Genomic DNA, 18,927 nt, shown 5'->3' on the forward strand with positions numbered 1-18,927 from the left:
TCCACAGCTGGAGAGAGAAATGGCGCCAATGCGGGGACCTTTTATAGAATCCAAAACCTGCGAGATCCAGAAGCGGGATGATGACGTTTTGCCTCGATTTCAGAACAGAGTCAGGCGGGAAACCTCAAGCCTGACTCGGACCCGAGTCGGATCGGGCATTCTCGGGGGGGTTCGGATTCAAGAAATCCGAACCCGCTCACCCATAGAAAAAATAGGCTAAGCCAGAGAGATCAATTCTACCTGATAGGCAACATGGCATAATAACACATGCAAGACAAATTTTTTGTAAAAATTATTGTCCTAAGTGACACTTGTAGAAAATATCTTATCATAGAGCAACGTGCATTATCATAACCGCTTCAAAAATAATCATAAGAAAATCAAATGAGCTAATAAGGCAGAAAAAGAGAAGACAAATGTAATAATCATGAATATAGGGACACAAGTTTTTATAGAAAACTGCTCAGACTCAATGATTCGTTTAATCCACGGGGAGACAAAGTGTCCAGGCGTTATATCCATCTGGATTCCAGCTGCAATAGAGTTTTAGCCCTATCGCCTCCCCTTGTGGAAATGGGTACATGATCAATGATCTTGTGCTTTAAAGTGGCTAGTGCATGCCAATATAGCAAAAAATGTCGGGCCACAGGCTGTTCACTCACCCCTCTTTGCAAGACAGACCGAATAGCAGACCTGTGTTGTGCCATGCGTATTTTAAAATGGCACTCGGTCTTGCCTGTATAGTATAAGCCGCAAGGGCAAAAAATTACATATACCACAAATGTTGAAGTACATGTAAGCGACCATTTCAAGGGGAACTTTTTCCCAGAGTAAGGATGTGTTATGTGATCACCAGTACTCATATGTGAGCATGTTGTAAGCATTTAAAACAACCCTTCTTACGAAAGGTGTTTGTGGCTGGTACAGGTTTATCAAAACCTGTGATATCTGTATGGACCACATCATCTTTAATGTTTCGGCCCCTGCTGTAACTGGGCATGATGCTCAAATTTTTGAAACACTTGAGATCAGAATCTGACTCAATAATGTGCCAGTATTCCCAAGCTTTTTGTTAAATAATCTTGCTGCTAGTGGTGTATTCATTCACCCAGGATATTTTACCTCAGTGATGAACCCATGGCACATCCTGTTTTCTGTCTAATAAATTTGCCATTGAACAGAAAGAAGTTATGTGAAATGCGTAAACTCCAATAATTAAAAAAAAACACGAAATATCAGGTTCTGTATAATGTACATTGCCTGTAATCAGACGCTGTACTGCCATTAAACCTGCCCTGTGTGGAATACAAGTATATAAACTTGTCACGTCTAGTGTGGCAAGAGTAGTATCCCTGGTCACCTTGTTCTTAATCATAAGGATTTTAAAGCAGTGTACTTGAGTCCTTCAAATAACTAAACATATTCTGTACGCAGAGTTGTGAGTAGGTGTCAAGATATATTGCCACAGGCTCGCACAGAGAACCCTGGCTGAAATGATGGGCCTGCCAGTAGGTCTCTGTGAGTCCTTGTGAATTTTAGGCAAAATGTAAAAAATAGGAACTACAGGAAATTGAACACATAATTTGTGACCAATGTCCGCTGTAATCAGTCCACCATGTACAGCCTCACTGATCATATTGTCCAAATCCTGTTTGAAACCTATCGAAGGGTCTTTCTCTAGCCTTTCATAAGTGTTAAAGTCACTCAAAAGTCTGTCACATTCTTTAATGTAGTCTGTTGTATCCTGAACAACAATGGATCCCCCCTTATCTGCTCCTCCGGAGGACACGGAGGATGATGCCCAGCCGAAGGAACCTGCGGCAGCTGCTGTCACTGATGGTGGGAGGAAAGAGTTATGTTTTTGTTATTTAATACTGTTTGTATTTGCTTTCAGTTCACATCACTTGTCCTGAGGAAGGGGACCTGATCCCTGAAACGTTGACTGCACAATAAATTCCCCTGCCATGTGGCACTTTGTTTGAATTCTAAAAGCCTCTGAGTGCCGCCCATGCTTGCTACATGATTGTATTGTGGGGGTGCTGACCCTTGGGGAGGGCACCGGAGCAGGTAACTGCAGAGGAGTACTGGAGTGCCTGGGCATAAGCTGGATCAATATTTACTCAGCAGTCCGAGTGTGCATACTTGCTGAGGTCGCTCAAGGCACCCCTCTATCTTATTATTTTCCCTCAACAACAACTGTGGACATTTATGTGTGTATTTTAACACTGTGGTGCCAGGACAGTGGCACCTTCACTATATTTTTTTGCACAGATAACTCATTGGAAGAGTTTTACTCTTTTCACGTGGCACTTAGCACTTTACATAAAGGATAGTATTGTGCAATATAGATATTTGTTTAGCATTTGCACTTTATGTCATTAGCACTTTTTTGCACCTTTTTGCACTATAAATATGGTTACCTCAGAAGGAGACACTGATTTTCCTTATTTTTTATTGCAATGTGACAATTATGAAACACTGAGTTTATAGACATAAACGCAGAGAGTATTCTTTATAAGGATTCTGCATTTTTGGACATCTCATCTGATACCAATGAAGACAAATATAGAGCACTTTTAAAATAAAAAAAAAAAGAATTGGATTTCCTACTATATAGTAGGACTCTTTCAGATTATTATCGGGCTAAACAGATCCCTTGTGGGTTCCGGGTACACAATACCCCGACTATTGCAAGGTACAATACCAATTTCTGTAGGAAATGGATTTCCATTCTCAACAAGTGCTCTATGGACTTAATTTAATTGGTAATCGAAGAATCTACCCGGGAACTTAATGCCACCAAGGAGAAGATTCTACTTTTTTAAAATGAGCAAGCTACCAGTCTCACTACTGATGCTTCTACAGACTGGCTAGCTAAACTCAAAGAACATTTGGAGACGTACAGAATAGAGTTGATGAACTATAAAAAAGAAAAACTGAGGAAAGTGCAACTGGATTACACACAGCATCAGGTATATCCATGGCTGAATAACGTACCCAAAACCGGTAACAGAGGCCGGGGGTTTCAACACAAAAGACGTCTCCCCAAAGTCCATTTCTCAAGTACATCGGCCAGTGAATCCGAAGAACCTTCATCTACATGTCGAAGCTGGTTTAGTGGCTGAGACAGAATAAGTGTAAAATTAGCTTGGAGCGACGCCATCTTGCAAATGGCAACCAGACTCCATCTTAAAAATAAGTATCTGCACGACGCCATTTTGCGAATGGCCGTCCAGCGCCATTTTAGAGAAACTCACGAGCTAAGTACAGATGGCAATGTTTTTGATAATCCTTTTAGAAGCCATAACAGGCCCATTCTGGGAACAATCTTGCATAAGAAATATACCAAAACAAACACAGTATCAGTTAGAAACTAGAAAAACAGCCTTCTGAGAAAAGTAAATAGAAAAGACAATACACCAGGAACCGTGGGTGTTTTTGGATGTAAAGGGAGAGACCCCACATGTGGACAGGTGTAGCTGTGGCAATTGTAATATGGCCCAGACACTTGAATTTCACTGAATGAACAATGGTATTTAAACTCACTATCAGACAGGCCGTCACCAGCAATCGGCTGGGGGTCTCCACCCTGTTTGAGAGTGAATCTCATTACTAATAACGCATTGCATTGCAGTTTAAGAATGTTAGTAAGGAATTTAATATATATGTGTATATATATAGATATATAGATATATATATATTAAATCCATCATAAACATAATCACATGCATAAACACCGCACATTACGCACAGTTGCGCAGTTAACATGACGCACATTAGTGAATGCACAATATCCTGCATGCGACCGCTGTTTATTAGCTGCATGCATGCACATCTGCCCCAAATCAGATAAACCTAACTAGCGTCTTTTCCCAAACCCCTAATACTTACACAATGTACACCCACATAAAAAGGTTCCATAGCTATAAAGTATAAGATTCAAGTTTTATTCATTTATTACAAATGCTGTGAAATAAAGGATATTTGGTATCTAAGGTTTAATACATGATAAGTAAGTCGTGTTTGGCGTTATACTGATCTGCACTTTCTCAACAGCTTTTCGGTATCATCGGTGTGAAGATCGCAACATGCATTCTCAACTTATGGACCGTAGAGATATAAAGCACCAAAATGTATTTTGTGAAACCAACAGCCTAGATTTGCATGCAGGGGGAATAGAGGAGACAATAGGCTGTCGGAGGCTGACCTGTGTCCATTTGAATCAACCTGTTAAATATCCTGTAACAGATGCACCCGCACTGGGAACCAATGAAACCATGCCAAACTTTTCTATTGTATAGTCTATTTCTGTAAGGGTATATATATGTGGGTTCTGACCCCAATCTGGAGTCTTCTTGCTGATAGCTGATTGACGGAGGTTTCTTGCTGATGCCAGTATCTGGGCCCAGAAGCGCGTGCGTATGTATAACTGTATCTTGGGTCTGTATAATTTATTTACGCTAAATTGTACTTAGATCACAGCGTGTAACTATCTGTACTTTACTTGAATAATACTTTGTGCTTTGGAAACACATGTTCAAGGTCTGAAGGCATTTATTTACTGTATGATTGCTTACGTAAATAGCGTCAATTTTAGAGGTTTATAGGCAGGTCCTTAGAGGTAGGAGCGTATAGAGCTTGAAATTCAGTATCCTTAAACACCTGACATATCAACTACTGCGGTGACCCCTTTAAGGGTAAGCACCCGGGCTGGGGCAGCAACCCAGGGAAGAGACTTACAAGGAGAGGTGTACAAATGAGGAGGCAAACAAACAAGGAGACCCCCAAGAGCCAGGAAAATTTGATTTTCAAATTCTCCTCTACTCAACTCTCTATACCAGAAATTAATGTACTAAATAGAGGATTATCCTTTGTTCCAACTAATAAAGCTGATGGCTTCAAATGGAAGATTGACACGTACAAATTCCATAGAAAGTTGCATTTAAAAGAACATTTCTCCAAACAACTTGAACGGGCTACTACATACAGATATCACAGGTTTTGATAAACCTATACCAGCCACAAACACCTTTCTGAGTCGTAAGAAGGGTTGTTTTAAATGCTTAGGCTGCACAACATGCTCACATATGAGTACTGGTGATCACATAACACATCCTTACTTTTTGAAAAAGTTCACCTTGAAATGGTCACTAACATGTACTTCAACATTTGTGGTATATGTCATTTCTTGCCCTTGCGGCTTATACTATACAGGCAAGACCGAGTGCCAATTTAAAATACGCATGGCACAACACAGGTCTGCTATTCGGTCTGTCTTGCAAACAGGGCTGAGTGAACAGCCTGTGGCCCGACATTTTTTGCTATATAGGCATGCACTAGCCACTTCAAAGCACAAGATCATTGATCATGTACCCATTTCCACAAGGGGAGGCGATAGGGCTAAAACTCAATTGCAGTTGGAATCCAGCCTGGACACTTTGTCTCCCCGTGGATTAAACGAATCATTGGGTCTGAGCAGTTTTCTATAAAAACTTGTGTCCCTATATTCATGATTATTACATTTGTCTTCTCTTTTTCTGCCTTATTAGCTCATTTGATTTTTTCATAATTATTTTTGAAGCGTTTATGATAATGCACGTTGCTCTGTGATAAGATATTTTCTACATGTGTCACTTATGACAATACTTTTTACAAGAAATTTGTCTTGCATGTGCTATTATGCCATGTTGCCTATCAGGTAGAAGTGATCTCTATGGTTTAGCCTATTTTTTCACCATCACTTTACACTTTAATAGTCCTGTTGTAGCCATTTTAGATGGTGCTGTTGCACTAATATATATATATATATATATATATATATATATATACACACAATCGATTTGTTAACTATTTTTTAAACTTTTTATAGGTAACACAGTTATTAACTTATTTGAAATTTTTTTAGATATATTATTATCTTATTTAGTTTTTAGTTTTATCATTAACAATATGTATTTATCACTATATTTCTCAAGATGTTTTAATACATGTTTAAGATGAAGCCTTTATGCTGCTGGTGTCTATCTAAGAATCACTGTCGGCATGTTTGATTATTCAGTATTATGCACTGCTTTTGAACTGCACATACGTTGTTTACAGTTGCCAGGGTTTCCTGGCTGGGCCCGATGACGTCACTTCCGGCGCGACGGAACCTGCGGCAGCTGCTGTCACTGATGGTGGGAGGTAATAGTTATGTTTTTGTTATTTAACACTGTTTGTATTTGCTTTCTGTTCACATCACTTGTCCTGAGGAAGGGGACCTGATCCCCAAAACGATGATTGCACAATAAATTCCCCCTGCCATGGGGTACTTTGTTTGAATTCTAAAAGCCTCTGAGTGCCGCCCATGCTTGCTACATGAGATATATATATATATATATACACACACAAGTTGAGTCTTCCATATCCGAAATACTTGGGACCAGGAGCATTTCGGATATGGGATATTTATCAGTATTTATAACACGTGGGCATCCATGGCAGGGTGCGGGGGTCCAGCGGCATCTGTGGCGGGGTGCGATGGGGTCCAGCAGGGGTGTAGGACCATCAATGGTTTGCGAGCCGATGTTAAGGAAACATTGATGGCTGTGGCCTCAAACAATAAATGGTTTCTATAGATAGTTGAACACATCGGCCAAAATTGCAGTTTTTATGGTATACGGTGTTTTAAAAAAAAAATTGAATACAATTGTGTTGGATAAGTCTTAAAAAAATGTTCTTGACCTAATTCAGTCATAAAAAAAAAAAAACACAATTAATTTCTGAGCGTTTTTTGGAAAAAAATGTCAGTTAAGTGGTCAAGCAAATATGAAACTGAAGTTTTGTAACTGCTTCTTTCCCTTAGATTACCTTCCAGTCACTACACAGAGACATCTCACATCACTTACCTAACTCCAGCACGCTGCTGTCACTCAATTTATGGTTGATCATGATCTTCCTGAGGCTGGGCATATACTGCAACTGCTGTATAAAACATGTCACTGTTTCCATTACTGCAGGTCCACCCGGGAAACAAAATTCTTCCAGGAGCTTGAGAGATGGTAGAGCTTCGGCTGAGTTTCAAAAAAAATAAAAATGTAGATTAGTCAAATTAAAACACACACACACACACACACACACACGTCGTAGTGGGACTATTACCCACTTCTCCTACTGCTTGTTATAAATCCCACTAATAACGTCATAAGGCTTTAGAACCAGATCCATAAGTTTCACTCCTAACACATTCTTCTAGTTTGCCATATCCAGTTCATCATCCCATGGCTTCACATCAAGTAGGTGGAAGACTTTGCAATAAGTGTTATTATTATTATCATCCTTTATTTATATGGAACTTCAAGGGTTCGGTGGCCTTACAAAGTACATGAACAAGAGAGCCAACAAGAAAACAGTGACTTACAGTATGCAATAATGCAGGACAAGGACATAGTTTATAAACATTACTGCGTTAGCAATTATAACACTCAACAAGCAGCAGGGTGTAAGCAACCAAGTGTTAGGTGCCCTTGTGTTGTGGGGAGTGAGGAGTAGATGATCGTATGAGTACGGGTAGGAGAAGCACATGAGGGAAGAGGGCCCTGCTCATGAAAGCTTAAATTCTAAAAGGGAGGGGCAGACAGACAGGGGTGACACAGTGAGGAAAGAGCATGGAGCAGCGGGTTAGGATCAGAGCTGGAAAGCTTTAATGAAGTAGTGGGTCTTGAGAACCCTTTTTAAAATATGTAGAGAGGTGGAGAGTCTGATAGGGAGAGGGAAAGAGTTATAGAGATAGAGGCAGCACAACAAAATATTGGAGGCGGGAGTGGGAGGAAGTAATCAGATTGCAGGAAAGATGGCTTGTGTAGAGCTGTTTGGATAGTACTGTATCTCTCATTATTGTATCTATTGATAAATTCCCCCTTCTCTTAAACTCTTCAAAGCTACCTTTCCATTAAAGCCATGTATTCCTATTAGGGATGAGCGGGTTCGGTTCCCTGAGAACCGAACCCACCCGAACTTCGGGGATCCGGGGCGATCCGAGCCCAAGCTCGGATCTCCCTGTCTGCCCCGGATCCCTCTCCCGAGGCAAAACCTCGAGATCTGCTGTCGGATCTCGAGGTTTTGCCTCGAGCGGCCATTTAAAAAAAAATGCCTTTGCCTTTAATGGGCAAAGTGCTGATTGGCTGACAGAGCCGTCTGTCACGGCTCTCAGCCAATCAGCATTATGGTGCTCATTTGCTACATGCATCTGTGTGATTGACAGTGACACAGAGCACAGATGGGTCAGTGAGACCCGTCTGTGCTGCTGTGTATTTCAATGACACAGATGCACGCACGGACCAGGAGATCCGTGCTACTTGCATCTGTGTCATTGACACAGAGCACTAACGGGTCCGTGAGACCCGTCTGTGCTGCTGTGGTAAATAAAAAAAAAAAAACCTGTGTAAAAAGAGAAAAAAATGGCGTGCCCCCCCCCCAAAAAAAGAGCAACCAGCCCCGGGCATTAGTGACCCAGTGCTGGGTGTGCTTAAATACAGGGGACAAACGACATAGGGGTCCCCTGTACTTAAACACAACCAGCACCGGGCTAGTCAGAACCAGAGCTGGTTGCCAAAATACGGGGGACAAACGACGTAGGGGTCCCCCGTATTCTGCGCAACCAGCTCTGGGCTCTGATCCGGTCCTGGTTCTGGAAATACAGGGGAAAAAAATGAGTAGGGTTCCCCTGTATGTTCCAGAACCAGCACTGGACTTTTTCTAGCGGGGGGCTGATGCCACAGCCAGGGGAGCCCTTTCACCGGGCCCCCCAGCCGCAGCATCAGCCCTGACCGCTAGTCAGCCCAGGCCGGGGATCCCTGGAGAGCTGGGGACCCCCCCAATAAAGGGGTCACCCTCTCCAGGGCACCCCTGGCCCAGGCTGATAGCCCGGGGCTATCCCCGCCACCCCTGGTGGCGGTGGGTGGCGGGTTGATTGTGTGGTGTGGTGTAAATAAAGAATATCAAACATTGTCTTTACAAGTAGAACTGCAAGTCCCAGCTAGCCTGCCCCGCATGCTGGTACTTGGAGAACCACAAGTACCAGCATGCAGGGCATTAAGGGCCCACTAGTACCTGTAGTTCACCTGTAAAAAAAGTTTAAAAAAAACACAGGACACACACACCGTGACAGTATAAGTTTATTAAACATACATACACACACACACACACACACACATGTACACATACTCACCTATGTAACCCTGTAGCATCGGTCCACTTGTCCGGTAAAGTATCCATAGGGGACCTGTGAAAAAAAACATACTCACCATCTCCTATGCGAGGTTCTGTCCTCTTCGTTCCAAAGTAGGCATCCCCGGACTTGGCAAAAAAAAAAAAACGAAAACGCGATCCACGAACTTAGTACCGTTCTATAGAACGGTACTTCCCGAATGAGAGCTTAGCGGCGGGGTATCACCATGGAAACCCCGCTGCTAAGCGTTCATTGGCTGAGAGAGGCCATCTCCCGTCTCTCTCAGCCAATGAACGGCTCCCTCCATTGTAGTCAATGCTGGGAGCCGCAAGGTTATTAAAGTTTACCCTGCGGTTCCCACCATTGACTACAATGGAGGGAGCCGTTCATTGGCTGAGAGACGGGAGATGACCTCTCTCAGCCAATGAACGCTTAGCAGCGGGGTTTCCATGGTGATACCCCGCCGCTAAGCTCTCATTCGGGAAGTACCGTTCTATAGAACGGTACTAAGTTCGTGGATCGCGTTTTCGTTTTTTTTTTTTGCCAAGTCCGGGGATGCCTACTTTGGAACGAAGAGGACAGAACCTCGCATAGGAGATGGTGAGTATGTTTTTTTTCACAGGTCCCCTAGGGATACTTTACCGGACAAGTGGACCGATGCTACAGGTTACATAGGTGAGTATGTGTACATGTGTGTGTGTGTATGTATGTTTAATAAACTTATACTGTCACGGTGTGTGTGTCCTGTGTTTTTTTAAACATTTTTTTTACAGGTGAACTACAGGTACTAGTGGGCCCTTAATGCCCTGCATGCTGGTACTTGTGGTTCTCCAAGTACCAGCATGCGGGGCAGGCCAGCTGGGACTTGCAGTTCTACTTGTAAAGACAATGTTTGATATTCTTTATTTACACCACACCACACAATCAACCCGCCACCCACCGCCACCAGGGGTGGCGGGGATAGCCCCGGGCTATCAGCCTGGGCCTGGGGTGCCCTGGAGAGGGTGACCCCTTTATTGGGGGGGTCCCCAGCTCTCCAGGGATCCCCGGCCTGGGCTGACTAGCGGTCAGGGTTGATGCTGCGGCTGGGGGGCCCAGTGAAAGGGCTCCCCTGGCTGTGGCATCAGCCCCCCGCTAGAAAAAGTCCAGTGCTGGTTCTGGAACATACAGGGGAACCCTACTCATTTTTTGTCCCCTATATTTCCAGAACCAGGACCGGATCAGAGCCCAGAGCTGGTTGCGCAGAATACAGGGGACCCCTACGTCGTTTGTCCCCCGTATTTTGGCAACCAGCGCTGGTTCTGACTAGCCCGGTGCTGGTTGTGCTTAAGTACAGGGGACCCCTACGTCGTTTGTCCCCTGTATTTAAGCACACCCAGCACTGGGTTACTAATGCCCGGGGCTGGTTGCTCTTTTTTGGGGGGGTGCACGCCATTTTTTTCTTTTTTTACACAGGTTTTTTTTTTTTTTTTTACCACAGCAGCACAGACGGGTCTCACGGACCTGTCATTGCTCTGTGCCAATCACACAGATGCATGTAGCACGGATCTCCCGGGTTCGTGCTACATGCAAATGGGCACCATAACGCTGATTGGCTTCCTGTCTGCCACTGCAGTGCCACTCCTAGATGGGCCACGTGTTTGTGCCGCCCCCTTGTGTCGCTTAGCATAGTCATCCAGCTTCCTCGGTACAACCTTTTGGCCTAAAAACAATATTGTGAGGTGTGAGGTGTTCAGAATAGAGTGGAAATGAGTGGAAATTAATGTTATTGGGGTTATTAATAGCGTAGGAACAAAAAAAGGCCCATTTATGTGATTTTAGCGTTTTTTTTTTATTTTTTAAGAAAAAATCCAGATCCAAAACACAAAACCCAGAACCCAAAACACGGAAGGGTGGTTTTGGCAAAACCAATCCAGATCCAAAACACGAAGAAAGATCCAGATCCAAAACCAAAACACAAAACACGAAAAGTGTCCGGTGCACACCCCTAATTCCTATTGGTACTTAGATGATGCCAGGACTTCAGTTTGGGTGATAATGGCTTATTAATGGTTAGTGTAATTCTGCCTGATAAAAGGGATGCAAATCCTGTTTAACAAATAAACAATACAAATACAACCACAGGCAAAGTTCGCTATTATTGTTGCAAATGGAGTAAATGAAAAAGGATACAAGAACTTCTGGCAAGAGGTTCTGCAGTATCACAACATAACAACAACAAACAACAACATTGCTACTGATACAGGGTAAGGTAATCAACCTCTGGCAACAGGGGGAAAATACAGTAATATACATAATACCAAGTGGAGACAATACATGTAAAATAAACAGAAAACTTAATATCGAGGGCTAAAGAGGCAAAAGAATGGTCAAGAACACTTTGAGGATCAAAACAGGCAGAACAGGATCACAGCCTGAGGAGAAGCTGAAGTCAGAACCAGGAATTAAAACACTAAAATGATCAGGAGCACAGATAGAAACTGTCACAGGGGAAATTGCAAGGCAGTAACTTAAAGGCTGGGTAATGGAGTGGAGTCTGAATTCCAGTCTAGTTCTAATGAATGATCTGCAGTAAATGAGAGAACCTAGGAGAGATGAAGAAAAGCTGCTGTGTCTCCTAGGCAACCTGCACGGATGCTTATCACATTGCTTCAATTGTAATACTATCAAATTCCATTCACTTACCATACCGCCACTTCAATCACAGTAACATTCACAGACAGATGGATCAACAGATAAACAATAATGGGCCTGATTTTAATTCACACATAATGTGATCGAAATTCCAGATGCCTTTAGCGAATGTAATACTAATGTGACTGTACATCTCTATTGAGAGTCATACGCATCTATTTATGAATGTATACACCAGACCTCTGACCATGATAGCAGCCTCAACACTTTCCATATCACTTATATCTATCCCATACAAGGTGCAGGAGATACAACTGAAAATGGCATCTGCTGTGCGTATACTTGATTAGGGTCGTATTGGGCCACCAGGAGCACTGAACAGTTGTGCCTGGACCCGTACTCCCCTCAGTGGCTTGTTCAGTGTGGCACAGTGCTGCAGTCCACAGCCCTTCACTGAAGATGATGACACTCTGAGTGTGACACACAGTAGCCCACAGCCACAGTCACACTATAGCCTGCCCCACACACCCTAACCCTCCGGCATCCTGTGTGAAATGGCCCGCGAACCATTAGGGAAGGACTTTTATCATATCCAAAACACACACGATCTGACGCCAGGAGGATGAATTTTTAGAAATAAGAAAAATAAACTGCTTTGTGAGCACTCTTAACATTGTATAATAATAAAATGAAAAACATTTGCTGGTAAGTTATTTTTTTTTTTTATGGTGAATCAGCTTGCGGTCTGTTTAGACCACACAGCTGTTCACCGGGGCTGGCTCCGGGCTCTGCTCTCCCCGTCAGAGCAGAGGAGGAGCCGGTAACCGGGGGAGACCCTGGATAACTCCACCTCCAGGTGGCGTTATTATCACAGGGCCTCCCCAGGTATTTTTTTCACATTTTATTTTTAGTAAATTTGGCCAGATCACATTTCCCATTACAATTATGGGAAATGCAATCTGATTACTAAAAATAAGTTATCCATAGGGGTTGGAGTAGAATTTTCCGAATTCTACTCTAATTGCCCTTTAGTAACTGTAGGTGATACTAAAATAATGTGAAAAGGTTGTGAAAACACCCTTTTTCAAATAATGTTAATAAATAGAGCCCTTAGTCAGGCGTCCATTGGATGCCAAAAAATAAAAGAATGTGCACAATACCAAATGTAAGGGATAAACTTGAACTGTGAAGAAAATTTTGACTGTGTATTTACATGCACTGGGATCTGCTTTTCCCAGTCTTGCAAAGCATCTAACTGGGAATGAGAGTCCCGCAGTGGCATAACTAGGGCAGGGTGAGCGGGGCATGTGCCCCGGGGGTGACGGCACGGGGGAAGGGGGGGACACCGCCAGCCACGGTCCGGCCCACCCTAGTTAGCCAGTGTAGCGCCGACCGCAGTGAGTGCGGTCAGCGCTACACATTTACACAGGACCGGCGCTAGGCTTCCAGCGCCGGTCCTGTGCTGTACAGCTGAGCCCCTTCCCTCCCCCTGAGCACTTGCCCAACAGTGTCAAGAGGAGGGTGGGAGGTGGATTCATGCTGTGCATAACACACACATCACCACCAGCGCTGGCGGCAATGTGTGTGTTAAACAGCAGCCAATGAGAGTCAGATAGACTCTCATTGACTGCTGCGCGCCCACTGCAAGCGCCGGCTCCCTTCCGGCTCCTGCAGTGGGTAATGGGAGAGAGCCATCATGACGTCTCTCCCATAATGCAGAGCGCGCCAGCCTGGGAGGACGGACGTGCGGACGGCGGCGGGAGCAGGAGCGTGGATTCAGGTAAGTATTTTTCTTTTATTTATTGTTTCATTTCAGTGTGTATTTGTCAGGGGGGGCTCTATTACTAAGGAGGTGACTACTACTGGGGTCACTGCTTTGGGGGGGATCACTACTGGGGGGGATACTACTGGGGGCACTGCATCATGGGGGACCACTACTGGGGACTACTATAGGGGGCACTGGGGGGGCTATTACTAAGGAGGGGACTACTACTGGGGGCACTGCTTCAGGGGGGGCACTACTGGAGACTACTACTGTGGGGGATACTACTGGGGGCACTGCATCGTGGGGGACCACTACTGGGACTACTACAGGGGGCACTATATAAGGGGCTTACTACTGGGGGCACTATATAAGGGGCTTACTACTGGGGGCACTATATAAGGGGGACCACTACAGGGGGCACTGCATAAGGGGCACAACTACTGGGGGCCTGCATAAGGGGGATCACTACTGGGGGCACTTTATAAAGGGCACTGCATATGGGGATCACTACTGGGGGCCTGCATATGGGGGATCACTACTGGGGGCACTGTATAGGGGAACTAATGGGGGGCTGCATAAGCAGGACCACTACAGGGGGCACTGTATAAGGGGCACTACTGGGGGCATTGTATACTGGGGGTACTTTATAAGGGGTACTACTGGGGGCCTGCATAAGAGGGACCACTACTGGGGGCATTGTATACTGGGGGTACTATATAACGGGCACTACTGGGGGCCTGCATAAGAGGGACCACTACTGGGAGCATTGTATACTGGGGGTACTATATAACGGGCACTACTGGGGGCCTGCATAAGGAGACCACTACTAGGGGCACCGCATAGTGGGGGACTGTATAAGGGGCACTGCAGTAAGGTGTAAATGGAAAGAAATGTTCCCAGTGACAAGAAAGGGGTGTGTCATGTTGTGTGTCACATAGTGGGGGGGGCTTCATTTTAAAATTTGCCCTGGGCTCCAAATACCCTAGTTACGCCACTGGAGTCCCGTGCAACGGCACAGTGAAGAAAGACAGACCTGTTTCTGCTGCCAGCATTAGACTATGAGCTGAATCCTGTTGCTAAGCATTGCAGGAAAACAGACCTAATCACAGCTGATGAAAGAACAGGAGAAACCATTGAAGTACCAGAAGGGTAGGAGGCAGTTTCTTAATGAGACAGTGGTCAAGGGTGCATGTTCTTATATCAGTATCAATTGGAATATGCACTGTCAATGTGCAACAAATATGGGGTAAGGTAATCACCTCACCCTTTAAAAACACAATTCCTGGCTAAATATTCAAGATAATCTAAAATACCATAAAGCAAAAATAGCTATCATATACACATCAGTTTGTGCCCTCTGTACAATACCTTTATATATGATTATATCAAGAGGGTCAGGGTAAATCACATAGTTTATGATTCTACTATTCCTCATACAGCCGCTAGTTAACTAAAAGGTAACGAGGGGTTTATCCAAATTTGATTGCCCCTATTTACCACCCATAGTCGGGATGTTCCTTTTATGCTATTGGTTGCAAAGCCTCTGATCGGCTATGTGGTGTGTGTGGAGTAGGATGTCAGTCGTTATACACACGTGGTCATAATGCTTTTTAATTCCCCATTTGCACAATGTCAGGTATTCCCCAATTTAGAAACAAACCTCTAATAGGAGCATAATGTCAATGAGTGAATACCACCGATCATGGTGAAAGAAGGAAAAATAGATATTTAAACACTGTGTCTCAATGTAGTAATCACTATTTCTGTGACAAACAGATGTAAATCTCGATATGAGTCAGGTCAGTTTCAACATCAACATATAATTATTTGTGTATGTAAACACTAAGTTGATACAATGATTCTTGTTTGAAATATTCCACCTAAACACATTCTAACTAATTTCTATAGTTCAGTATCAGATTACATGTGAATATTAAATGTCTTCAGTATTGCACAACAGTATCACACTTGTTCTAGACATATAACTCAATCTCACAAAAGAGAGACAAAGGGCCTGATTCAGACCCACTCGCGAGCGGCTGTCCGCTTGCAAGTGGGTCGATGTTATGGACTGAGCATGCGCACGACGGAGGGAGCTCCGTCGTGCGCATGCGCCAGACGCGACGAGCAAAGGAAAGTCCTTCGCTCGTTGTGTCCGATCAAAGGGGGCGTGCTGTCAATGTTGATTAACAGCACGCCCCCTTTGGTGGGCGTGCCGGGGGCGTGCCTCCCTGACGGGGGCGTTCCCACGGGAACGCCTCCCGTCAGAAGCCGGCCCACTGACATCACTAGTGATGTCAGTGGGAGTGATTTTGGCTCTGAGCCCGGCCCTCATTCAGAGCGTGCGCTCTGCTCAGAGCGTACGGCTCTGAATGAGGGCCAATATCTGCACAAACCTTAAATCACATCTGGTTCTTCCCCTATATATCAATCCATTATATTAGTTTATATAATATGGAGAGGAGCTCCCAGGAATATAATTAGCAACTTCAAAAATAAAAAATAAAAAAAGTATTCCCAACACAGTGCACTCACGAACCAATTACTATCTATAGTCTCATCAAGAGAAAAAGATTATTTTTTAAATAATTGTTTTCTGACCACTCTTAGGCAATAATGGGGAACCTTTGGAACCAATCTCAAAATGTATATGTCCTTCCAAGACCATAGGAGAGAAAATGAGAGATATCCACAGATCAAGTACTATATTGTACTATTATGATTGTTAATGACCCCTATTGTTATTGCTTAAAACTTAGCTTTTATTCCTAACTTAATGTAAATGTCTGCAAAATATTGAACAATTTTATTTATTTTATTCTTATCTGTGTTCTATTTATTTTTGTTATTTTTAAATTATATTGTAAAATTATGTGAAAAAGTGCATAAAAAATATATATATCCACCTACAATGTCTTCTACCGTCAATTTATTACTCTGACTGTCGTGTACAATGTATCCCAATAACTGGGTTTTACAGTCTTCCAAGGGTGTCGTGTGACTATTGGACCTCCGTGTTGATCTTTCACCACCTTATGGCTTAAGATGCATACTGTATCCCATTTTCAAACACGTGTTACCAAATTCAAATAGTAGTCCCCGTACCAATGTGTGTGTGCATTTCAATGATATGAGAGAGTAGAACTCTCTTGGTATTATTCAAATGTATTCAATTATCCAGTAATTTAAATGCTTAATTGTCAACCTATTCATTCACTTGTATGGTGCTCCAATGAGTGATATATCCTCACATTACTATATTGTCAGGAGCTAATTGCTGACTAACAGAGCCCATCGCTCTAACATTACATTTAGGAATTATAACACATCCCCATAAGAGATATAGACATTTAATAGTGATTTATTAGTTATTGGTTTGGTATCAGGGTACGTTAATCAACTTACAGTACACCCTTCTGTCGTACCTAATTAGGAATCACAAACAATCAGATACAGATATACAAACAGAATCACAAACATATATACCAGAGAAATGCCAGCTGTTGGAGCTGACTCGTAAAATACCAGGTCTATGTACCGGTGCATAAAACTGTGAACAAATGAGGTATACAAACTTGATGCTGGGGTGTCCCGTGCTGCACAACCACAGACACCCTTGCTGACACGAGTTTTACCGATCTGGTTTGTTCACAGAAAGAATGATGCGTGTACGGAGTTCCCGGAGAGCCTAGATTAAAGGCTGGGGAACAGCCAATCACCTGCCTGCTCGTCAAAACTGCCATATCCTGCAGCCTATCATCTATGGCACAGGTTCTCAAACTCGGTCCTGGGGACACCACACAGGTCACGTTTTCCAGGTCACCCAGCAGGTGCACAGGTGCATTCATTACTGGCTGACACATTTTAAAAGATTCACAGGTGGAGCTAATTATTTCACTTGTGATTCTGTGAGGAGACCTGGAAAACATGCACTGTGTGGGGTCCTGAGGACCGAGTTTGAGAACCTGTGATCTATGGTCTAAGTGATAACCAATCTGTATAGGAGGTCCCTCCTTCCATTCGACTAACCAAAAGGAGGCTTTTTAGTGTATTTGAAGTATGGAGGGTGTGTACGTCTTATCTACACCCTCTCATTATCTCTCAGACTATGTAACACTCATATTCTTATAGAAAATAGAGCTTATTCATACAGAGTAATAAACATATTAGTTTATATTTACGGAAAACCTGTTTATTTTTAAATATGTAAAAAAGGGAAAGTTTATATACAAAAAGTAACAATAAGTAACTCATTAAAAAAGAATAATAATAAATTAATAATAGAGAAAAAAAATAAATAAAGAGGGTAAATATTATTGAGAATATCTGATAAACAAAAAAATATATAAAATAAAAATAATTTTTTTTTTAAATGTCATAAGTTCTTGTGCTGTCATATATGTAAATCCATTACATGGCATACTCCATATATGTATCTTACACTTAAGTGATGAGTCCTATCATAATATGTGTGTTTGTGTTTTGCCATTGATATATAAGCATAAAGAATGTTTACCTATAAAAAAAAGTTATAAAAGGTAAGAATTGACTGTAGTGAGTGAAAGTTTTTGTGTTAGCTGTGAATTATGTACATTGTTTGTGCAACAAAATTGAACTGTGTAAAATAAATTAAATGTGAAAAAAGAGAAGGAATACAATTATTCAGTTATGTGCAATTCTTAAGGTGAAGTGATAAAATAAACTGATAGGATGGAAAGTGCAGTAGGATATGTGCACAACTTGTGCTAGCAATTAGATTATATTTTATAGTAAAGTTTAAATGTGTTATACTATTCTGTGTATGTGTTACTGTAAGTGAATTATATAATAAAATTGTGAAAAACTATTTGTGTAAAAATTTGTGAAAAAACAACATAACCCTATAAATGGTTTAATTCATTCATGGGCTTTACACTTGCTTGGATGTAACAAATTCTGGTCGACGTTTCGGTTCCAAACTGAACCTTTCTCAAGACCTCATCCAATAATTACAAGAGAGTGGGAATCACTAAATATAAATACCTCAATGATAATCATTGAGGTATTTATATTTAGTGACTCCCACTCTCTTGGTGGTTAACACTGAGGTGTGTATATGGTATTAATGGTTACATGGTTTCCCTGGTGATGGTGCTATGTTAGTATTATGTGCATGAAGTAGCACTCTATATTGCACTATATGTGCCAGATATATGTGATTGTTCTAATATAAGCAGTGAATTTGTCTGTAAGGAGCCTGGTAGACATATCAATGTGTTTTCCTCTTTTTCACAGATTATGTCTCTGTATATATTCTTTTTTGTAATTATTGGATGAGGTC

The 18,927-nt window shown here is 42.6% G+C and overlaps 1 protein-coding gene across 1 annotated transcript in view; it reads right to left on the reverse strand.

The window, feature by feature from the left end:
• The window catches only part of LOC148509028 (baculoviral IAP repeat-containing protein 1-like), a 196,413-nt gene that overhangs the window by 8,657 nt on the left and 168,829 nt on the right, over positions 1-18,927 (reverse strand). Inside the window, exon 15 of the mRNA XM_088443700.1 lies at positions 6,888-7,052. Coding sequence (XP_088299826.1) covers positions 6,888-7,052 — 165 coding nt within the window. The remainder of the gene's footprint in view (positions 1-6,887; positions 7,053-18,927) is intronic.

The sequence above is a fragment of the Taudactylus pleione genome, unplaced genomic scaffold, assembly GCF_031769625.1.
Source record: "Taudactylus pleione unplaced genomic scaffold, aTauple2 ptg000333l, whole genome shotgun sequence".
In the NCBI taxonomy this organism is placed as follows: Eukaryota; Metazoa; Chordata; class Amphibia; order Anura; family Myobatrachidae; genus Taudactylus; species Taudactylus pleione.